This window comes from Sebastes fasciatus, chromosome 19, assembly GCF_043250625.1.
Source record: "Sebastes fasciatus isolate fSebFas1 chromosome 19, fSebFas1.pri, whole genome shotgun sequence".
In the NCBI taxonomy this organism is placed as follows: domain Eukaryota; kingdom Metazoa; phylum Chordata; class Actinopteri; order Perciformes; family Sebastidae; genus Sebastes; species Sebastes fasciatus.
In genome coordinates this window covers 11,246,828-11,271,238 of record NC_133813.1, presented here as the reverse complement: position 1 = coordinate 11,271,238, position 24,411 = coordinate 11,246,828, and the positions used below count along the sequence as shown (strand labels likewise).

General features: G+C 40.3%; 2 protein-coding genes across 3 annotated transcripts in view; one reads left to right on the top strand and one right to left on the bottom strand.

The window, feature by feature from the left end:
- The window catches only part of vsig8a (V-set and immunoglobulin domain containing 8a), a 77,832-nt gene that overhangs the window by 22,999 nt on the left and 30,422 nt on the right, over nt 1–24,411 (bottom strand). The gene's annotated exons all lie outside the window — the stretch shown is intronic.
- The window catches only part of LOC141757313 (putative flavin-containing monoamine oxidase A), a 41,556-nt gene that overhangs the window by 2,261 nt on the left and 14,884 nt on the right, over nt 1–24,411 (top strand). The window contains exons 4-9 of the mRNA XM_074617724.1: nt 117–231; nt 1,396–1,553; nt 2,519–2,608; nt 5,582–5,666; nt 15,179–15,279; nt 22,146–22,304. Of these exons, the coding sequence (XP_074473825.1) occupies nt 117–231; nt 1,396–1,553; nt 2,519–2,608; nt 5,582–5,666; nt 15,179–15,279; nt 22,146–22,304 (708 nt within the window). The remainder of the gene's footprint in view (nt 1–116; nt 232–1,395; nt 1,554–2,518; nt 2,609–5,581; nt 5,667–15,178; nt 15,280–22,145; nt 22,305–24,411) is intronic.

The following is a 24,411-nucleotide window of genomic DNA, read 5'->3' as shown; positions in this document are numbered from 1 at the left end:
TGTTTGGCAGCCTCCAACTATTCTTTTGTTTTTATCTGTATCAATGGGGCGCTTTTGCTTCACAGTGGTAAAGCATCATGTGTGGGTGTGTTGTAATGACTGTACTTTGCACTCAGATCGACAGACTGTGTGCCACAGTATGCGTCCAGGATCCTTGGAGGACTCCCAACGCTGTTAAGCTCGACAGCATGACCCTGCACTCATACATTGAGCAACATTCCTGGACTGAAGGTAAAGGTTAAGAGTAGCATCACTCCCTCTATTTTCTTCAATTGCCCTAGTTGACTTCCAAGGTTGGTGATTCATGGTCATGTTAATAAAAGACAGTTGATAAAGTGTTCCATACACAGTATTTTTATCTTATGAGTGTACAGTCACGACAGCGTCTCTTTTTTTGGCTGTGATGTGGAAAAAAAATGAAGATGAATAATAGTCGCGGTCCAGAGTTTGTCTCTTATCCTTAGCAGTCATGGCAAAGTAAATGTAAAAAAATGGAAGTAGATCATATATAGTAGTAGCAGTTGCAATGTTAACAATGCAGCAGGTGTAATGTTGGTCACTCTTTTATCTTAGTGTATTAGTATGCCAACATTTGCTACCATTCAAATTAAAGTCCCAGTGAAATGGAAGGTAGAGCGTCTTTAATAGGGATGCACCGATAACGATACCAGATCGGACATCGGGCCGATTACGACTCAAACAGCTGGATCGGGTATCGTTGGCAATGGGGCCAAGCTATTCAATTCAATGTTTATATACTGTATATACTGGAATTTTAATTCTTGTTTAAGTTTTGACCAATTGCATTAAAAAGGTGTACGTTTGAATTGTAATTCCAAGTTGCTGATGTACGATTTATCTTTTTAATACAATTCAGCAAATGTATATCTATGAATGTATTTGTTACATTTTGTTTTACAAAGTTAGGAAAACAATGTTTAAGTCGAGGCTAACACATAAAAGAATGATCCCAGTCACTTCCACACTGTGAGGCATACAGGTTATATCCACATGGACATTTTTTACTCTCTAGTTTTGGCTAGTTGCTTTTGGCTGCAGTTTGTTTTGGTTGACGGATACGGAACGGATTAACAACGTCACGTTACTCAGACAACAATAAAAGCGGTAACTTCTTTCTACCTCCGCATAGACACACATTAATTAAATATATCAATTCTGGCATTAAAGAATCAATTTCAAAATCGTAAAAAAAAGAAAGAAAGAAATTCGATACAAAGGTGAAACGATTTTTTTCCCCAGCCCTACACTGTATAGTCGTTAGCTATTTAATGGTTTACAACTTGGCAGGACACTGTCAATGTATGGGAATGCATATACAGTAATTACTGCATGTATGAGAGCTACAGTATGTAATCATTCATTCCTTTCTGCCAGAACTAAAAGAGGAGATGGGTGTGTGTAGCAGGTCCGTCTTTGGCATCGAGCCATCCCAGATGTCCTTCCTGTTCTTCCTCATGTATGCTGCAGCAGCTGGAGGGGTACTGCCACTGTTGGAGAGCACTCCAGGTTCTGCTCAAGAGTTCAAGATAAAGGTAAACAGCTAATATCCTTCTCTAGACTGCATATTGTTAACTTGAGTGCTTTTTCAAAACTGGAGACCCCATTGGATTTCTTCTCTCCACTAAACCCAACAAACACACTGCCTTTCTTTGTCCTAGACGCGTCATCGATTGGCACTGTTTAAACACTGGAGTTGTGGTTGTTTATTGGATTTTCCTATTTTCTATGAGCTCCCTCAGCAAGTTATGGTTCCATACCGTTCTGTTTTTGATCTATTGCTTCTAAACATTCTCTGTCCTCAGAGTGGTGGAGTGTAAAAGGGCTAAAGGCCAAAAACAATGCTTTTCTAGTTCCAAACTTGTGTATTAGCATTTCCTCCATTGTTTTCCTCTGAAGCAATTTTCTTATGACATTTCACCTATATTCTGAAGGAATTATTACGAGTAGCACCGTGAGCATAGCAACACCTCAGAGCAGTAAAAGCAGCATCAAATGTGTGGAATCTTATCAGCTGTAGATCATAAAAGAGTCGAGGCTAACCGGTACAACTCACCTCTACAAATATTGTTTTACGCCACAAAATGTTTTAAAATCATTTTGATCTGGAATTTTAGATTAAAGTCAGTACTCTTTATGTGTATTTGTCCTTCATACTTTACCTTCAAGCTTACATTCGACTTCTATTTTGTCCTGTTAAATATTTGGCTTATGCAGAATAACCAGGACATTGTCTCCAGAAAGAGACATTTCTGACGAGTTTTTTAAATGTAGCCTTGAGCACCACAAACAAAAGGTTTTATTGCATTGGGGTGTCAGCAGAAGTGTCAGCGGCAGATCCATAAAAATTGCCATATATAACACAATTATCTGCATGGCTGGCTAGACACCACCAGGGGTTTGTGATTTTATGATTTGGGTGAAGAAACCCGTTAACTTCAAGCTCTGTGCCCACTCAGGGTATCAATGGATTTGAAGTGCAGTATCTGTCTCTCCACAGGGAGGCACCCAACAGCTTTCGCAGTGTCTGGCAGAACATGTTGGGTGGAAGAATGTCCGGCTGGGTTCTGCTGTGACGGCCATATGGCAGGTAGAGTACAGTAACAGCTCACTCAGGGTTTGATGAGGCGCGACACAAAGATAACAGCCTCCTCAGTGGGGAAACAGGCCGTCTCCTGTGAGGCATGGTCTGTTCTGCCTGACTGTCTTCTTTATCCACAGCTGAGGGACCAAGAAGGCTCCATGCACCCTTAAGTGTAGAGTTTTACCTCAATATATTGCTTATTTCTACTGGATATGTATTTATTGCTTGTTAGAAACATATAATATTGAATTTTGATAACTGGATGATAAAATACCAAATGTGATTATTGGATTTTAAACTATAGAATACTAAATTGAATACCAATCAGTTAGGAGACCTCATTTCCTAATATGCTCCAACTTCGATAAGCCATTTGTCTTTTATGTCATTCATCAAGCAAAAATTACAAGAATTAACTGGTTGCAGCCCCTTAAAAGATATTTGGTGCTTTTATGATTTAACCTCAGTCACTTTACTATATTTTGGCTGTGGACAAAATAAGATAATTGAAGTTGTGACCCTGGGCTGTGAGTAATATATTTTCTGAGACTTTATTAGAGCTGAAACAATACATGATTAATCAATTTGTTATCTTGATAATCATTTAATCTATTTTTGGAGAAGAAATGACACAAAAACTCCAGGTTCTAGCCTTTCAAATGGGAATTTCTGCTGGTTTTCAGTGAGTAAAGTTGATATCTTTAGATTTTAGACTGTTGGTTGGACAAAATAAGCTCTTTCAAGAGGGCACCTTGTGTTCTCGGAAATTGTGATTACGATGAAACAATTAGTCACAAAAGTAATTGACAGATTAATCAATAATGAAACTATTTTTTTGTTGCAGCCCTATACACTAAATAGTTTTATCGATTAATCAATTACCTGAAAAAATTATCAAATTAATCAATATTGAAAATAATCACTAACTGCAGTCCTACTCCCAAGTACATTATTGTAATAATACGAACAAGAATGGAGAAAATTAAGAGTATATGTGTAGGATCACAGGGGGTTATAGCGGGTCCCAGAATGCATTGGGTGACAGGCAGGGCACACCCTTGACATTTTCCAAGTCTGTCACAGGGCTAACACATATTGACAGAGAAACACACTCACGCTCACATTCACAGCTACAGGCAATTTAGAGTTTCCAGTTCACCTAAACTGAACCAGAGCACCCAGAGGAAACCCACACAGGCGCAGGGAGCGCATGCAAACTTCACACAGTCGGGCCCGGTGGGCTTCACACCCAGGACCTTCTTGCCGCGAGGCAATTGCGTCATGCACATACAAATCAAAAAATATAAAATCTCTATTTTGGCTTCCTCTAGACTTTGAGGGAAGCTTGTCCAAATTCTGGAAGCTAGGACACCTTTTAATTTGAAAAAAAACATCAATCTCTGCTCTAAAGAGCAGAAGGTTGTTACAGTGGTGCTTGACAATATGAACTCCTAAGACTTTACTGTTTTAATGCCTTGTGAATACAAATATATTTTTTAATAATCATAAAGTTACTCATGCAGTAAATGTAATTCCTAATTTTCAGCATCTGAAAATATCCAGCTGTTTTACAGACTTGGAGGATAAGAGCCTTCTATGTTGCACAGTGACGTTTGGTGGTGGGTGAGTTTTAATTATCACCAGAGGCTTAAGTTAAGTGCATGTGAGACCAAGGGAGCTAGCACATAAGAGCTCTGCAGTGATTCAAAAACCCGCTGACATACAGTAGAAACTCTCGTCGTCGCAATGTCATTTAACCACCTTTTAAGCCATGTCATTTGCATAAATTACTACAATATCTCCTTCTCTTAGCATATTGTCAGAATTGACATCCATAAAAACTAGAGCTGTAAATTGAATTAAATATTTAATCGCAATTAATCACACATTTTTATCTTTCAAAATGTACCTTAAACCAAGGCAGAATTTTTTTGGCATCATTGGGCAATAACCTTTCAGCATATTGTAATTCAAGTGTTCTGAGAGAAAACTAGACATCTGCACCTCCCCATGACTCTGTTTTCAGGCTTTAAAAATCTAGCCTGTGACGGGAAACTTTGGACAATCAGAGCTAATATCAGAGAGAGAGCGTTCCTATTGGTTGTTCATTCAACGGAGGCAGCTGTCAATCACTCGCGAACTCCAATCAAACAGTCAAACTAGGCAGCGCTGATCAAAAATTAATTAATATTATGTTACTGTAATGCCTATTTCTCGCGTAAAACATTTTCGGAATCATCTTGTAGTGTACTGTTTAGCTGTAAAATGAATACGTTTGCTCCAGCTGCTGGGCGGTGCTTGGTATTCCCTCAACTTATCTCAACATAGCTGCCGGGTCACAAACTTTCTCATTTGGAGTTTGCGAGTGATTGACAGCTGCTCATAGAGTTAAAGAAATTAGTGGCATTGAAATTAATTTGCGTTAACATGTTATTATTGCATTAACTTTGACAGCCCTTATAAAAACACAAAACACAATCTAACAGATATAAATCAGTTTGATTCATAGAACAACGACTTGTGTATAAATATATCCTTAGAAGCTATTTTTCCTCCACTATTCAACACATGATTAATGTACGCAGTAGTAGTAGGTGCTGGCATTAAATGACGCTTGTCATGAATCAATTTATCAAAGGCTCAAGGTTTATGTAAAGACATATTAAAAAATGACGGTATTAACGGTATGCAGAAATGCAGAATTTGGCTCCGAAGAGTTAAGAATTTAGCCAGTGTAATTTCAAAAATGCAGAGTTGGATACTTAGTAAAACATGGGGTCAGCTACTGGAAAGAAGTAATCTAAAGTAATTAAAGTAAGTTAAATACAGTTTGTGCATACTGCATTTGAAATAAACTGTGTCCAAAATCCGTCAGCAAATCCCACTTATAAATAGCTCCGCCACAACAGAGCGGATGTAATGTACTAACAAATCTGTGCAGCTTGCTTATCAAATAAAGCTGTTTATGTGTTTCAACAGGATGCTGAGTGGGCCAGGGTGACGACCACCACCGACACCTTCTTGTGCAGAGCTGTGATCATCACCTGCCCCCCTCATTTGGCAGGTCAGTGTGCGTCTCCCACCTCTGTCGACTCGCTAAATGAAATTCTCACTGATGCAGAAGGCAAATATCCTCCTCTGTCACTACGTCAGTCAAATGTGGCAAACTGTGCAGCCATGCCGATAAATCTTCGATTTTCCCAAATCTTTTTGGCTCGGGGGTGTGGCAGCCTCTTCGGTTGAAGTAAATTCTGTCCGAGGTCTGGCTATGGTCTGAGGAGTTGCCTGGATTGCATTTCGAATCAGAGCAAGAGTAAAGTCCCAAACTTTAACTGGGGGCTAATGTGACATTCGTTATGGTTGGCGGTGAGAAGTTGAAAGTGACAAACACGTCATTACCGACCAATCGAGCTACCAAGTACAGTATTGCTAACTAACATATGTCCAAAGTCAAACTTCAAGGTCTTGTTTAATTAACAGCATACATTATGGCAAATATGTGTTTACTCTTGCACTGGTGGCCAGTCGTGTGCATTTGACATTATGTTGTGCCAGTTGTGTGAGTTTGAGAAAACATATCCAACCCCTGAAAGGAATCCACTTTTTTCTCCTTTTTTTCTTGGTCAGAAAATAGAAATCCTGCATTCCAACTTACTATCAACTGCAGGGTAAAATAGTGGTGACTTGGAGTTGATTTAACGTTTGCAGCTTGGCTGCACTTGTCACATGTAGGACACACATAGTACTGAAAGTGGAGTTGTGCTAGTTGATGCTGAGGCTGGAGCCGGGGCTAGTTTTCGCCAGGTTTGGGAGGGGCCGAAGTGGAATCTGAAGTTGGGGCTTACACTGGGTCTGTGCATGCTTGTACTAAGCTGGCAACAGATCTGTCACTCAAAGTCCCATACTCATAGCCGTGGACCATGGCCAGGATACTTAATGAGACAGGTTTGGGAGCAGTGTTGAATTATGCAGCATGGATTGCTCTGGCTCGGATGCCACAGTGCCACGCTTTGGCCTTAAATCAGTGTGGGGAGATTGACAGGGACTTTCAATAGCCAAAGTCAGGCCAGTGATTGAGACGTCACGTCTCCCAAAAGGAGTCAGGGAAAAATTAAAGGGAGGATTTCAACTTGAAGTTATCTGTGTGACATGTTTCATTTTCATTTTCCAGAAGTGGTTAAACCTGAGTAGGTTTACTGCTGAGGAACATAGTATGCAGTATACAGTACATACTGCATACTACTGAGGAACGCAGTTAAACAGTTAAAGCAATTTATTTTGTAGTAAGCTAGGCCAGGATTTAGCTTTTAAACAAGCTCTTAAAGCACTGGACAAAAAAAACAAACTCATACCACTATTGCAGTATTATCGAAAAATACAACTTCAATTAGTTTTTTGTGATTAATGTTTACTTTATAAGATACTGCATGGTTTAGGATCAGGATCATCAGGATCATCAACGAGGGGAGATGGTAAATATAAAACATTGCTCGACAACATTTCTTTTTCAGTTACAGCAACAAAATAGTGGAATTATATCCCTACAAATATTGCAGTAATGTCATAAAGGGTCATGTCGTCTCAGCAGGTTTCTCTCTTACCCGTCAGAGGCTGCTCTTTCCCTCGCCTCTTCCTTCATCACTGCCTGCTGTCTGTGAGCGTGACTGGCCAGCTCTCGAGCGAGCTACGCCCGCGGGCGATTGTGGAGCTTTTCAACTCCAAAAAGGGAGATAATCACAGGTTCCTGTTAATTTTATAATAGACATTTATGTCGTGATATTTAAACAAACCATCCATCAAAAAGGAAATAAAAGCCTATTGTCTACGAGACTGGTCTCTTGAGAGAGCTCCAGCCAGCTCGTAGCGGGTTCTGAGAGCGTGACTGCCCGGCTGGGGAGGTAGCAACCCCGGCAGGGGCTAGTTAGCTGTCACGGCAGTTTTTAGAGCTTCTAAACTCCAAAAACGTTGAAGCAAATGTTCAATTCGCCATCTTATAATGTAAAACTATCAATATTCAAAATGTACACAGTTGATTTCTTGCCTCAAAAATTTTCCGAAGACAATTTAGTAACCAAATAGCTACGAAAAATGGAGAAAAAAAAACGAGCTGTTTTGTGCTGCTGTTGTTGTGGCCGCCTGTACCGTTCCAACGCTTTGCATTGTGGGATACAGTAGGCGTGGTAGACTGGTCCGATGCATTCTGGAGATGTTTTCAAAATCAGTATGACATCCGGGTATTTTTGGCATTCTGTAGATTTTGCTTTTGTTTGTATACTGCTGATTTTGGCCAAATCAGTACGTACTATTAGTATATTATGCTATTTCGAATACAGCCAGTGACTCTAGTTGATTCCTCCCTTGGACAGTAGATGTGTAAAATGCATGTTCACAGTATCCATAACCTCTCACATGTGATACTTCTTTCATAGATGTTTGTTTCTGATATTCCTAACAATTCTCAAGTCACTTGCTTTTGGATCGATGAACGGGTAGATGGATGAATGAACAAAGACATGAATAATCTCTGGGGTCCAAGAGGTGTTTGGCATCAAAAGACACCCATCACTGTATTCACACACACACAAACGCAAATGCTGGATATGAGCGGTGTGTTCCCCAATATATCACGTTTGTCCTGTTCTTGGCTGCTGGATTTATCTCCCCATTCATCCATCCATCTTTTATAATGACTCCCGTCAGATTTTTTCTCTCCTTTTTGTTACCACTTCTCTCACTCACCTCAATGATTTATGAACTGTTTGGTTTCACTCCATATGAGACTGCTATGCACGAAAAAGGATGAGCTTGGAAATGAGAATTTTGGCTGAATGTGTTGTGTTGAATCTTTAAGATGTGGTTGAAGTATGTGCATATATTAGTTGGTAAATAGGTTCCCCTGTATATTCATTCTGAGACTGCATAGGAAAAAAAAAATCCTAATTAAGCTTTCACAGCATGCAGTTGGAGGATAATGCAATTAGGCGTACAGTCTAACATTCAGCAGTAGTTACAGAGACAGCTCTGCAGTTACTAAATTAACATTTTGTTTCTGTCTTTCTTTATCAAGTTGGACGTTCCTGGCAGAGCATGCTAACTGTCTGGCTGGCTGCGTGCGCACATATGTGTCTGTGTGGGCATGTGCAGGGATATTTATTGTTAAGTGGCTGAAGCCAAAGTTCTTAACGTCACTTGCAAAAAGTCGTTGTACCTTACTAAAGGGGGATTTCATCTGATTGCACGTGAACTTGACAGGCAGCCAGGCAACACTATATCTGATGTTGCCATTTATCTTCTCATAGAGGAAGAGCTGCCGTAATGACAGCAGGCTTGGGCAGTGGTGAGGAAACTATTACATCTGCCACTCACGTTTTAGCCCACAGGCTTGTTTGCACTAGTAGAAAACAGGTAAGTAGTGCATTAGCATTCATTTGTCAAGTGACACTGTGAGCCAGGATTCTAGGCCAGTATCTGCTGTGCTGTGAATGAAACTAATGGAGCCTCATTTAGGGATTAAACATGAAGTGGGAGCTGAAGTGATTGTGAAGATAACTAACGCAATGTGATTTTTATCTTGCTGAATTTAAACTCTGTGGAAATTAATTTTGCATCTCTTCTGAATATAGCAAGGGTTGATGAGCAGGCAAATATAGTGCATGTGGCTTTGCAATGCTTTGTTCAGCGATGGAAAATGTTAAAATCGGAAAAGGACACACCATGGTCAATACTCTCTTCTTAAGCTTCTTGTCATTTCTGTGTAACAGTTCTACTTATTAAGAACATAAAAACACTATTATTAAAGATTTGAGTCTAGATAGCAACTATTAAAAAGAACTTTAACTTTATTGTCTCTCTGAGGGGAAATTTGTCTTGCAGCCGGGTAAACCATTACACACAGAGACATAGGCACTGAGGTACAAAAAACATAAACTAGAGACCATCTTGCGTTCACATCTGCCACAACACCAAATCGGACCCGGGGCACAAAGTACCCCCCTACTTCCTGCGCCCTTCCTCGGAACCACCCACGTTCGAACTCAACCTTCATTTTGCTCTCAGCTACACACCTGTAAAGTTTTGTGACTGCACCTTGCACGGTGGTGACCATGACAAAATCGGTCCACAGACAGGAATATAAACAACTGGCAACGTTCTCAAAACTACTTCTATGTTAGTTTCCGCTACAGTAAGGGTCTCCATGTTCACATTTTGCCATGATGACACACACACAGATTCACAAGGTGAAAACACGTCACAAACGTCACTAACGTAACTTACAAAACAAAACACCGGACTCCTGGTTAAAAGTCAGGTGTTATTGGCCCCATCCACCTAAAAAAAAATGGTCTTACTCGCTTTTTATACTACGTCAATAACTCTTACCGTAGCATTTATGCGCGGATGTCTTTACATTATAGTCAGTACAGGATACACGGCGTACAAATGACACTCCGAAATAAAGAAAGGCGTACTTATTACACACCTTGCGCATTATCGTGGCATTTATACACCTTTTTATGCGAACAGGCAGGGAAACTATAACAAGCCTTAGAAATTGCTCTCTAATGGAAAATATGAGACAGACATGAGGAGATACGAGACCCTATCATAAACGATTCTAAATAAGAGTTTACACTCAAAAACACATCTGAACTGCTACCGAGGGAATGCGTGTGGTGTGGTTTGACTGACAGCGGTGTCTCTCTGGCAGCATAATAGTGTGTTCATGTAGGACTCCATCACATTTAGTATGAAACTGTTATCAGGGACTTTACATGAGTAGTCAAAATGAAATGCATCTTCTGTTTGTGGTCCACCGGCTACATTTAGTTGGCCATTTAGTCTTAGGAGCTATCTAATGTTAAACCACAGTTAAATTAATTCCTAATGAGGGCAATTTTAACCAAAAGGGTCATCCTCCTTGAGTCTATTTTTGTCCAGACCGACAGCAGAAATGATTAAGTAAAGTAGGAACTGCAGTGTGTGTGTGTGTATGGAGAGATGGGGGAGGGTGTCTGCTGCTCTTACCGAGCCTTCAATTTCAATAAGTGTCAAGGGGCTACGTACATAATTCAATAAAAAAGATCTGTGATGTAACGTGCCCATAGATACAGGAATCCATCTTTAACATTTGGATTAAGTGGTTGGTGAATAGTGCTGTCTATTTCTGATGGCCCTACAGATTTACAATAGTGAGGGCTATATCTTTTTTCTTCTTCTTCTTTGGTATCCATCTGTCGTTATTGCCTCATCCTTTTGAATTGACCTTCTATATGGATACCTGCCCTGAGTTATGGTATAAGAGGTTCTTATATCTTTGTCTCCTGTGATGGCTTTTTGTCTTTTCACATGACCATTTTCTCAGCCACACACCTAGGCAATTACTTCTTTTTCTTCTCCTTCACAACAGGCTGTTACATCATATGCTGTGCAGCGCTCTATTGGCATTTTAGGATGAAAGGGACGATCCAATTTCACAGCATAGGCAGGCACAGCCATGGACTAAACTGCAGCTCTAGCTAGCTGCAGCTATTTTCATACCTTTTAAAGTTTCTTTGCACCACTCTTTATAAATTGCCATTCGGAAGCTGCATCTCTGAAACATCATCCCTTTGATGTTGTGTCTTGATTTGAGTGGCTTTTCGTGTTTTACTTTTCCTCATTCTTCTGACAGTCAAAGACACTGAAAGTGCCAGTACGCTTTGGTAAAAAAGTTCAGAGTGAGAAAGTAATGGAAATTTCAAAGCCCTTTGCTGAAGGCTAGCACGGATGCAACGCACAGGTCGGTGACACAGCAAATTGAGAAAGCAAGAGCAACGTTGTCCAGTCGTGCATTCACAAAAAAATGGGGTGAGAGAGGTTTCAAATGCCACGGTATTCTAAAAGGAGAAGGTGAGATTAAGACAGACAGAGAGACAATGAAAAGACTGAAAGGAAACCACTCTGGGGGAGGGGAGCAGCTCCGGAGCAGCGTCCTTAAAAGTCAGAGTGTTTAGGGTCAGGAACAGTTGTGCAGATTGCTCCGGAGCCATAACAAGCCGTTGAACTTGCAGCTGTTTCCAAAAGATGACAGAATGAGGCAGAAAATCTGATAAACTGTCAAACGAGAGTACTTCAGTTCAGAGAAACGGCGCAGATGAGGATTGTGTAAGCATCCTTTAGGGGGAACTTGCTGTGCTCCTCCATATCCACGGATAAACCCTGTCCTCTTTTGACTTGCACATTTCATCAACTGGTCAAATTATAAAGCAGAGATTCTTTGACTCAAATGGTTCAAGGATACTGACTGATATGATATCACAGAGATTATTCATATGATGCTAAATAAAACTATTAATTAATGGAGAGATTGTAACTGAGTGAACATTTGTGTAGCTCTGCATACTAACAAGGTCCAAGTGGTAAGACCACATAAATTATACACGTCAACATAAATATTTGAAGAATTACAGACGGAAAATATTAACATGTTGTGTTTTTTTTCTACTGATTAAGCATATTGGCCTAGGTCATTAATAATTGCTGATGGAAAAGATGACTAATGATGTCAACAGACTAATGTAACAGATTTATCAAAGGACAATAATAACTTTGATTTAGTTGTTGCAGCTTTAGCATGCCGATCAAAATCCTGAGGGAGGCATACTGATATTGATATTTAAAAAATGTATGAGGGTTATTCGTTTTGTAAAATCATTTTTTAATCAAGGATCCTTTAAATTTGGCCGACACTTTAAAGCACTAAATATTAATACTATGGGTACTTAAACACACCACCTTAACCCTATTATGATCCAGTTAGAATATGTAGAAGATGCATAGCCCAAGTATAATAATATCAATAAAACCACAGCCAGTTATGACATAGTATAACATGCTTAAAGAAATAATGATTAAATAGGAATAAGTTACAAGAGATTGCTGATACCAGCCGACACACAGGCCAACATGAATAAGGGAGTACTGGCACTTATTCAAGCACTGGTGGTGGGCCTTTTGAGCCACTGGCTAAAATTGTGAATATGCTACCCTCTTACTGACCGCATCAACATCTGATAAGCTTGGTTTTTGGAGAATTTTGCCATTTTACCACCATCAGACAAAATCATGTCTGTCTCCTTTGTTCTGTTTGTGTGTGCAGAAGGTATGCCAACTCAACAGCAAACAATGGATTGTTGTGAAGTTGAGGATATTTCGTCATTTTTTAAGAGCTTCTTTTTATTCGCTCTATTGACAGAGGAAATCCTCAGTGGTTATCCTGTTGCACATTCAAAAGTAAAGTAAAAGCCTTAAACAAGTCTGGAAATTGCTGGATGCCAGAAAGAAAGCATAACAATAGTCTTATTTTGTCAGTAATGTCGGTTTACAAGCAGCAAGCTGTCCCCATCCATCAGCTAGCCACATTTTGGGCACACAGTATCAGATTGATTTGCTTAATCTTATTTATTTAGTCATATAAACTGCCATCCCGTTGAACCTGTTCATTCACGTCATCTTGATTTAACTCTGATGCTGAGTTGTGATGAAGTTCCACGAAAGTGTCACAGCAGATTAGTGCATGTTAGAGTGGATGACAGTGTTGTCGCTCTAATGCACCTTTAGTGTTAAAAAGAATATGATGCCAGAATACGTCTCAGTTAGCCATCAACAATTTAACAAATAATGAGGTAAGAAGGCATTTCCTGCTATCAACTTACATGGCTTTGGTGTCAAAACAAGCAGCTTTATGGATATGACACCGCTTGACAGGTCTTATGTCATGTGTACAGTCCTGTCATTTGAACGTCTAAGTGACCATGTCAAATTAGTTTTGGAGCCACTTATCATGTCACTGTTTTTCAATTTTACGGCTTCGGGCTCATCAATTTTGTTTAGCATTAAGGGCATTATTTTGAGGTTGCTGACAGGCTCTTGACAGTTTCTAAATGATGTTTCACATCTTCCACCGGTTCATTCGTTAAAAGCCTGGCTATTGGCCAGACGTCGCTTCACTTGCCAGAGCGAGTACAGAAACAGTCTGGCTTCTCTGCATGCGTGACATACAGTACCTCTAACGGTACTGATGAAGTTACTTGACTGCTCTCACATCAGTGAGATGGAGCTTTTACAGATGTAAGTGCTGCGATTAGTACTCTGCAGCACAGCTACAGCCAGAGTGGTATTGGGTCATGGGGATTTTTTTTGCGAGGCCACTAATGCTATAGTCAATGATTCAAGATAAAACATCCTGATCAATAGGGATCAGCACATGAGTTCTATCTGTTAGGCTTGCCGCGGTGGTCGGGCATACACCGATTACATTTCTTTTTTTTAATAGAAATAAAATCCATTTACTTCATTTTCATGTAGTTTAACAGTGCTGTGTTATCAATACATAGTCGGACGACAGACGCTACAAACTGAAAGTTAACATATCCGCTCCATACGGATTCAAAGCACAGAGTAACATGAGTCAGATTTCACACACACACACACGGGACGAGAGAGTTGACAGACAAGACGATGGAGGAGGATTTGGTGTCGAAGCGGAAAGCAAAAGTGCCTAATTGGCAATATTTCAGAATGTAAACCCAATGCTATAAAGGAACCATAACCATAACGAGGCAATCGCAGTGCGGAGGAGGGAGCATTCACAGCCGGTGTGCGTGGCGCAGCGGTGCCAGGTAGAAACCTGCGGCCCCACAGAGAAAGCTCCACCTGGAGAGGCCAGACACACAGCCATCCGACGGTAAAGATCAAAGTAAGCGCTCTACAGATATTGAGCGTCGTCTTCTCTTGTAAAATGTCCGGCGTAATCTGCAACAAGTTTAGTAACGGTGGGAAAATTTCCTCAACGTGACATCCCAACACATTCTCATCCCAACTCGTCACATACTGACACTTTGTCAGACCACTTAGCATCTCTTTTCAGTCGCAGTAAACACGTGCTTAATGTTGTGAATTAAACAAAAACGCTTAAGATTAGGCAGCAAAACCACTTAGTCAGGTTTAGGGATGCACCAATCCAACTTTTTCAGTTAAAATTACTACGTTTTTGTAAAGTGAAAATGTGACTGGACGTTGTTAACACGGGACATGAACAATCAGCTGATTGTAACGTGAAAGTGAAACGTAAACAGCGGTCTCCTAGATGAAAGACTTGTGTTTGTTGGACACAACCCCTCCGGCCCGCACAGTGTGTCTCTTTCACCCTTTAAACTACGTCACCACAGCGCTTTCCCTGTGCGTTTACTTTTGCCGCAGATGGGTTTACATTGTAGTTAATGGAAAGCCCGGTTCGTTGCATATCCGCACTAAAGGGTGCCTTGTGCGGCGATATCGAACGCCGACGGCCGTGACAAAGCGACGGTATTTGTCGTTCTGGAAATGAGAACGGGCTGGACATCCCTATCTGTCTTCACTTATTTTTATTCCCCTTATTTACTCTGTCTCTAAAATAAAGCATAGATTTGTCCTACATGTTAAATACTGTATACTGTAAAGTACACCAGGTGAGAACAGGGAAGGGAGATTAAATGGAACTGAAAGGAGCACGTTGTTTTTGGGATTCACGGTGTACTACTGTTGTTTTCCCCACAGCAAAGATCCACTACCAGCCAGCCCTGCCCAGCCAGAGAGAATTCCTTACCCAGAACATGCCTGCGGGCCACATGATAAAATTCATAATTACCTACCAGACGGTGAGTAAGACAAGATAAATCACAACTGAACAGACGTTTGCATGAATAATGTTATGAAGATACAAATTTAGAAACATTAATTTTTAAACAGTCTTTTTTTTGTCTTCTAAACAGTTGTTGCAGCTTTTACATATTTTTCTTCCCTAAGGGGTTTATCATTAAATAATGTTATGCCACATCCATGTAGAATAAAACTGATTTAGTTTATGGACTAGGTCGGTTATGGTGGATTATTATATTGGCCACACGTACAAGGAGGTGTTATGTGAAGCTATTTCAATTCATGGTACACAGAAAACAAAACAACATTTGGAACATTTGTACAGTCAATAAAACACATTTAATTGCACTACATGCTTGTCAAATTTTCAATTTTACAGTTGCAACACAGGGGCCCTTTTCAAAAGAGCAATTTGCGAGCACTGCTTACATGCTTCACAATTGATTGTTGCTTGCAATTTGCAAATAAACGTGTGAGTCCAACAGGGCTCTCACATGCTCATACGTGGTTTGCAACTACGTCATTTGTTTTGGTAAGTGAAATATGTGAAAATAAGAGAGAAGAAATTATCTCACGTAGCACATTTGGTGAAATGGGACCCCTGCATTTGAATAATCCCCACACAAGTCTCTACTGCCATTCAGGACCAGAAATACGTTTGAAATCAATTCTTTCATGTAAAATGCAAGAATGCTTCCCAGCAGTGGCATCAGCAGAAGTGAGGGAAAATTGTTTTCAAATATGTATTTGTTTACCTAGTTCATAAAACAGAAAGCCTGTAGCAGACAGCATTCAACGAAATTGGCAAACATTCCCTATGGATCTCAACACTTTGTACAGATGAGCTTCTAGCAGATGAAATTTGATTTATTTCCTATTTTGCACTTTACAACCACAAAATTAATTAACAAAATGCTTGTGCATCTTGTTAAAAGATTAAATGTGTCTACATTAGTGTTTAGATCTGTGCCTTGGTGTTTGCCAAGATGCTTTTGGATTCTGATAAAAGTATATAAAAATATTGGTCACTGATCTAGAATATAGTTTACTGTATACTCTCCTTTTCATTTAGTTTTAGTCTCATATGATTGAAGAGCTTACTTTTTACTACAGTTAACTATAGTTATGAATATGACATGTTTTTTCTGCAAAGTGTAAAACAGGGACTGAAACATGAAACATGCAGTACTGTCACAATAAAATAGCATGGTGAAAATGTAGAGATTGAAATTTAGCAGTGTGGATGAGAGTATACATTCCCCTGACATATGGCAGGGAAGGCAATTATGGAAGGAAAAGCAAAACACAAAGCAGACTTAACCGAGAACAGTCGGAAGCAGAAGGATACTACAGACCAGTGCACTGAACAGTGATTAAGGTTAGGTGAAATTAAGCCTGAGCCAAGACTTAAATACTTAAATACTCATCAAAACTGGTGCAGACTTTCAGATGTAATTATGCACATGTGAAACAGACTAAAGGCGAAGTCAAACAGGCTGTGCCTGAAATCACTCTCTATTTAATATGCAATTCACTACATTTATCCACCGCCATTTCATTTGACTGTCGAGTGTACTGTAAATTAATGCAATATATTCCCTACTTATCATTTTGTATATATATAATATAAATATATAATGGAGCAAAAGACGTAGTTGCAAGACAATGAAGCCGTCAGTGATGACACAAAATGACTATGCTTAATAAGTGTCCGACACTGACTTGTCTGAGGCTTTGAATAGGTTGAATCCAAATATCTGGACTTTCACAAACTTGTAGACTCTCACACTTTCCAAGGGCATACTTGTGAACTCTGGCATGCCAGTTTAAATCCACAATTCATCAAGTCTCAAGCGCACTTGACTGTGGACCTCCAGATAGCGCACTGTTTTTTGCACGGATGTGCAATCATAACTGTCACACAACGCACTTAAGCTGCCATCACATGAGAAGAGATTTGCTCTTCACTCACTGCGAGGTAGGGCGCAAAGACTTGCAGAGGCAGCAGGTAAAAACTCTCCCTCAAAAAGAGCACAAGGAATGCCATTCACTGTTTCTAAGCAACAACAACAGTTGCTGCTGTTCTCATTGGTTGCGCTTTGAAAGGTTAGCGGCAACCGAGGTCATTGTTGAAATAATTATAACTTTGAACGCAGCGCTCGGTGGGGATTTCGAGCAGTGCGCCACGCCAATTGGGTAGCGCTTCCGCCTAGTTGGGCCGCACCGCTCTCCCCATAGGAAAACAATGGCACAGCCAGCGCAGAGCGATCTTACCGCTGATCATGTGTAGACGGCTTTATGCTGTGGACATGTACCGTGAAGACAACGTTATTTGATGCCGCATATTGCAAAATGAGAGAGAAAATAGCGAGGGGCAGAGAATCTTCTATTGTAAAACTGAGCTAGCCAACCACACTAGCGTGAAGTCAATGCTTCAGCATTTCCACAGAAAGCATTCAGTCTACACATCCAGTCCACGGAGCGGACCTGACACAAGGTAATGTTAATGTTAGTATTTAAAGTAAATCAATATGATTGCTAGTTGAGATGAAGGCCAGTAAAGAATGTACATTAATCATGGCTATATTTAATGGTTAGTGAAGAATGTAAATCAATATGGAGCCTAGTTATGATGTCCCTGAGTTAGTTAAGTTTTGCTCAAGAAACACACACACCTTGACATTTTAGCTTTCTGGGGTATTTTATACATCACTGTGAGGGGAGTAGGCGTAAGTAGCAGTTATAGCCTAAAATGCACCATTTCTGTCAGCAGGTGTAGGGCAACCCTTTCACATAGTAAATAAATGTACATTAGCCAATCTTATGAACTTATAGTATGTTATTTAGGTCTAGTAATAAATATCAACAATTATCAGAATTTCACCTCTTTTTCAGTAAATCAAATGGTCGTATGGACAGCTTTGTGCGGACAACTGCTCCATGTTCAACTGAGAAAGTGGCCGAGTTCACAGACAGCATTTTGAACATGATTGTCACAGACATGCACCCACTGTCCATGGTGGAGTGGAGGGCTTTCAGAAGATGATTTCCACTTCAATCCCAGGTACATTTTGACAAGCATTGCTACAGGGACATATCTGGGGATAAGGAAATGGAGTCCCACAGCCTGACAACGATGCCCCTTGTAAAACAGACTTGGGTTGTTGTGGTGTTCTTTGTTTATACCCTGTTTCTGTGTGTTACTTGTTAGGAGTGTTTGATCAGTCTATTTACAGACTGTGAAAGCAAATTTCCTCTATAGAGGACAATAAAGAATGAATCTGAAAAGAATAACCAAGTCTCAGTGTCCTGTCCATCCATTCTGTGAACGCGCAGCTGCGTCGGCACTCAAACTATGTTAGAGGATGAACCGCCAGCTGTGGCGCAGCAGCTAAAAAGCCGTGATATTCTGTCTCAGCCCTCTCCCCCGCCAGACCCTCCAAGAATGAAAGGCTGGCCCATGTGGGGCCCAACATGGAAAGGGTCAAGCCGGTGATGAGGTCCATAAACACATCACCGCCGACACGCCTGTAAATGCAGCAGCATACCTTGTGCCTGAGTGAGGTGTATTAATAATAATAATAATAATAATACAACCTCTCAAAGAAGAGGTAATACAACCAGACGTCCCACTGTTAACCCGGGGAGTGATTTGTGCACGCCGATCTGCAGTAAGACAGTAATGGTGGCCACAACAGTGAGTAAATACAGTATGTTACTCAAAGCCGCTAAACCGGGTGACAAGAACTTTCTGACAACATCACGCCGAGTTCATGAATGGACACAACGCTATATCACCGGCCCTGAGTGCTTATACTAATGTGATCACCCCAGCCCACTGCCTCCTTTACTGGAGGTCGGGTGGAGATGGCTAGTGTGGGAGTGTGCTTTGACACTGGGCAGCCATGAGGCATCATAGTTGGTTAAAACCAAATTCAAAGAGACATCATCAAGAGCCAGGGAGTTGGGGACGAGAGGAGAATGTGCTCCTTGAGAAATGTAATTTGTTTTAATCAAAACACCTTTTCACATTTCCAACATCAACTTTGTAACAGCATCAACAGGAATGAGGGAGGAGGAGGAAACGCTAGACATCATGTCAGTTGGAGGCCCGGGGAACACGGCCGTCACCGTCAGGACGTTCCCTCCCATAGACAGTCATTTCTGTGCTGTCGATCCGCTGCTTCTATTGACGCGGAGCCCTCTATGTGCTCATTGCATCCGTTCACCTCGAAGAGAGGAGGGCGGTGCTGGGGTGCCTCAGCTGAGGCAGCCCTGGTGAAGGCCTGAGTGATGGTATACTCAGAGCTGAATAGGAATGGTATGCAATTCACTCATCCTTTTAGCTGAGATCAATGCAAGCACCATTCCTGTTTAGATTGAAAACGGCTGGATAGGGAAGTGCACAGTGTATAGAAACGGCTCCTTTAAAAAGGACATCAAGGAACCACCAGCAATGGCCACTGAAGGGAGGCGAAGAGTGAGTTCAGTACAGGACACTGCTACTTTCTGTCTGAAACATTTCAGGGGAGAGTGGTTAAAAACCAACCTCTCCCTAAAACCCAGGACCACAGAAAAATCACTTAGCCACTTTGATAGCAGATGGCAGCAGACACCTTTCCAGTAGAAGATGTAATAAAAGAGAACACTGAGCTGACTGAGCAGTTCACTGGAACACTCTTGTCACATCACTTGTGCCAGCCAATGGACTTTGCATTTTCAGCAGGAATAGTTGAGTCTGCATTCCTGCCATGGATTATCTTCTACACAGTGGAGGACATTCCTAGAAGCTTGTCCCTCTCAGGATCCAAATCCTTAGAGGCAGCCTCAGGCTAGGCATCGCATATGTCTCTTCACTTACCTCTGGCAACGCTCCCCAATGTTGGGTAATTTGTCAGGGCAACAACTACAGCAACTGAATCTCGATGTAAAAGACTGAACATCAGCAAATTCTATAGCCTGAAGGAACTTGTTTGTGCATACCATGTAGGCAAACCCTCCATTCTCAACAGTGTATTGTTATGTGGTGACAGGTCAGGCTAAAGATGGCAGCATGTGTCCTGTCTTGAGGTAAAAAGACTACCTGAACAAGGTCCAACAATGTCGTAATTATGAGCAGGGAGGTAGCTGAGGCAGCTGAGCCTAGAAAACTGAGAGTGTGTTTTCAGAACTACAACCTTGTCCAGCATGCTGTGCATCTGTATTGTCAGGACGTGCCTCTTTCCTATCCTATTCTCCTGAGGTCTAGAGCAGGATGAAGGTATGCCATCATACTTCACGCTTGTTGATTACTCAAATTAGCCTCCCACACAGTGCTCCTGATGTCCTGTGCACAAAAAGGAGGGAAGAAAAAATTTGAAAGAAACAAAAAGGATGGTTTGTCGGCATAGAGAGTCCTAAATCTCATGTGATTCAGAGTGGTTTTGCTACTTCAAATATTTTTTTCATTGTAAAGTAAAATGCAAGAATGTTCTTCTTAAAGCAGTACTTGGGAGAGTACAAGTGCACAGTGCACACACGCGCACACACTAGTTAGAAGTGATACAAAGATTGTTGACAGTAATCCCTATATTGTACCATCTGTGCACATCACAAAATGAATATATGCATGAATCAAACTTGTCTAAGTGAAAAGTCGTTTGATGCTCACGCAAAACAGTCTGTATTGCCCCAAAGCGTTGGTTGCAGGTTCATCAGAGTCACTTACTTATTACATGAGACAGCAATATTGCCAGTAGGCTCCACATAGCGTGTGCAAGAGAGACAAATACTTATTATTTTATGAGACATTTGTATTACAGTCATAGGTCTCATGCTATCTTAGGAAGTGCCACAGCATGGTCTTGACATTGACGTTGAAATTATAAAATCTGCCCATATGAAATGTATTCAACCCAACTATGAAGTATAAATATATAAAAATATATACTTTGTTTGGACATGCAACATACCATGTTTGTATGTATCATTGCACTTCATGTTGGCCCTTTTTTTTACAGCTCTCATCCAAGATTATACTTTGTTTGTAATGTATTTATATGGTAGTTTAGTACCTCATACTGTAGTTATACGACACTATATTTTGTGAAGGACATTCCTCACATAAAACAAATTTAACTTTCATATAATACAATGGTTCTGATGCTTTTTTATTCAGTCGGGAGCCCAACATTCACTACTGCTTTTGATTCTTATATGCACCCACTGCAAAGCTATAATATAAGCAAATCAAATGCACAGCATTCAGTCTACAGATTGCTCATTCTCATTCTCTTCAAGTACATGCATTGTTTGGTTTCTATTCAGTTTAGGAGAGTGAATGATCCCATCTACTGAATAATGTATCTACTGTAAGTAACAAGTTGCTGTTTAAGTGCAACACACATCGGCTGCGTTGTGTAGCTTTGTGTTAAATCTATTGACACCCAGAGCACACAATGAACGTGCCATACTGTAGAAGTAAAAGTCACGGTACAGTTGGGTTACTAATCTGGCAAACTAATGTAAAAATGCTTGGCGTATTTGTTTTGACATGCGTTATATGCCGTTATTGTATTCCACATTGTAACAGTTGCTAATTTACTTACAACTAATACTAGTGTTCATTGGCTTGGTCAAGGATGCTGGCAGAATAAGGCAATTCAAGGAATCAAATTGCCCTCAATTTCAATTGGCTTTTTAAATTCTTGCATTGTATAGGTTTATGGCAAGGGGATACTTATAATTATAATATCTACAGCAGTCATTCCCAAAGACCGGGTTGCGACCAACAAGTGGATCTTAGGGTCGCCAAATACATTTGTAGAATTTCTTCTGTAATTGTGGATATATGATTGAGCTGTCAACTATCTCTGTTTATCTACAGGCTTTTTGGAGGGAGAAGGGCTTCTCTGGGGAAATAGTGGCAGGATCCTCCAGTGGGTGTCCATTCTGTGTTACCTTTGATGCCACCACCCCCAGTGGTAATGCTGCCTTGGTGGGCTTTATTGCCGGCGAGCAGGCTTCTCGATGGAGCACCGAGGAGGTAATGGCTTATCAATGTGGAGACATACAATGATTAGTATTTATCTATAATTTAAATATGCCTTGCTCTATGCTTGTAACAATGCTATGCCTTGGGCCATCAGTTTTCATTTTCATTGTGATTCACTGCAATGTCATGTTAATTCATAATGCATAGAAATGGTAGGTGAGAAAAGTAATTGATGCATATTTTTTTCCATCATCAGGGTGATATGTTGTAATTTATTTAAATTGATAATGGATATAAGCTGTGGTTTGCCAGATAGGCTCAATTTGTGGGCGGGCATGAAATATTCCATTATCGAGGGCTATTCCTGATCTTGCAAGTTCGCTGGTGATATGACATGGTTTTCAATAGCTTAACTTTGGATCTGGTAGTTTCATTAGACATACGTTGTATGATAAATTTATTTGTTCAAAATTAAAATGTAGGTGTATGTTAAACTATGCCTCCTTCTGGTAGTATAGTATATATAGTATATATATAGTACAGCTGGATTTTAAGCATCACATTGTGCTTTAACCGTTTCTCATGCATGGTAGGGTTGAGCCTGGTTAAAATTTGTGTGGACACAAAAGCAACAGTGTGCATTGCCAAAATGTAAAATATGCTCATGTGGCAGCATAAGGAGATTTTTATGCAATAACAGCACATCATATAGTTTGAGGAGAACATGCTCATGCCAATTTCAATGACTATTACTTTGGTTTTTAACTAGGGCTGGGGTATAACAAACGTTTAATTTTGGAGCTTCTTGACATGTGTGCTGGATTTTTCAAACTTCCATTTATGTCCATCGCTCACTTTATGCTCATCTGGGAAGCGGCCGGGCAAACAAGTTTAATAAATAAAAAAGTAAGTAAGCAAATGGTTAGAATAATATGCACATTTATAATATTGTATTGTTCAACACAGGCTATTTTTCGGTCGAAAATGGCGGAGGCGTAGCTCTGCTGCTGGGCGCTGACGTTGCAATAGAACAACCAATTGACTTTCACATCAATGAACATTTTTTGATGGTACTTTTCATTACGGAGGTAGTTTTTGATCTCTATCTCTGTAGTGCCAATTATTTGTCTTGAAAAGACAAGCTAAATAATTGCACATTGAAAGTGAAACAGAGACTACTTGTCATAAAGTTGAGATATATATAGAGCCACTTGATCGTAAATGATTATCCACTAGGTAAACAAGTAATCCCCTACAGACTTCTCTTGACTGAATTATTATATTATAGAATCAACACATTATCAAGTGTTAAGGAATTCTTTTCTACAACATATTGGATTGATGCAGGCTTAATATCCCTTTTTGCCTGTGTTGTCGATTGATTGAAGGTCACATTGCACTTCGGTAACTGAATACACATTTTTCTCACAATAAGCCTACATCCTCTCCTCTCTCCGTCCCTCGCCATCCTTGTGTGTTGACATTTTGATTTATTCCCAGTGCTTTCCCTTTACCTGAAAAAATAAATAAAATACAGCATTGTCTCTAGTGTTGTTTTGGCATTTCAGTCATTAGCCTGACTTGCTACAGAGCTCAAGCTTAGCCGTCTACCCGCTGTGCCATGCTGCACAAAGTGCTAAATAATTAACCTCCACTTTCTACTCAACTTCTAAAGAGAAGAAAGTAGTGTTGGTGTGTGTGAGGCAAGTGGACATCAAGGTTCCAATTATACACGGTTTGTGCTGTTTAAGTCAGATTTCACTGTATATATTATCTTTTTTTTTCATATTTGGCTCTCATACAGTGTACTTGGTTGGGTGTTGGATTTTTAGTTTAATTGTATTGATTTGCACAGGTGGAGTCTCATATTATAGGGCATTTTTTTCTATGTAATTTCATAGGATTTTCAGCCGACACTATTCGCAGTCCTGCAGCAAATTAACAGTGAGATTTTTTCTTTTTATAAATTCCTCATCGAAAGCAATTTGGTGCCATTCTTCAATTTATTCTTTATGTTTCTGTAAGGAGTGTATCAAGAGACTGATTTACAGCTCCAAATTATTGCACAAGGGTGTGCTGAGAGTAAAGGTAAAGTGACATACAGATGAGGAATCTTGGACAGTTTTGCAACATCTGTCAGCATGTTTTATGGTGATCT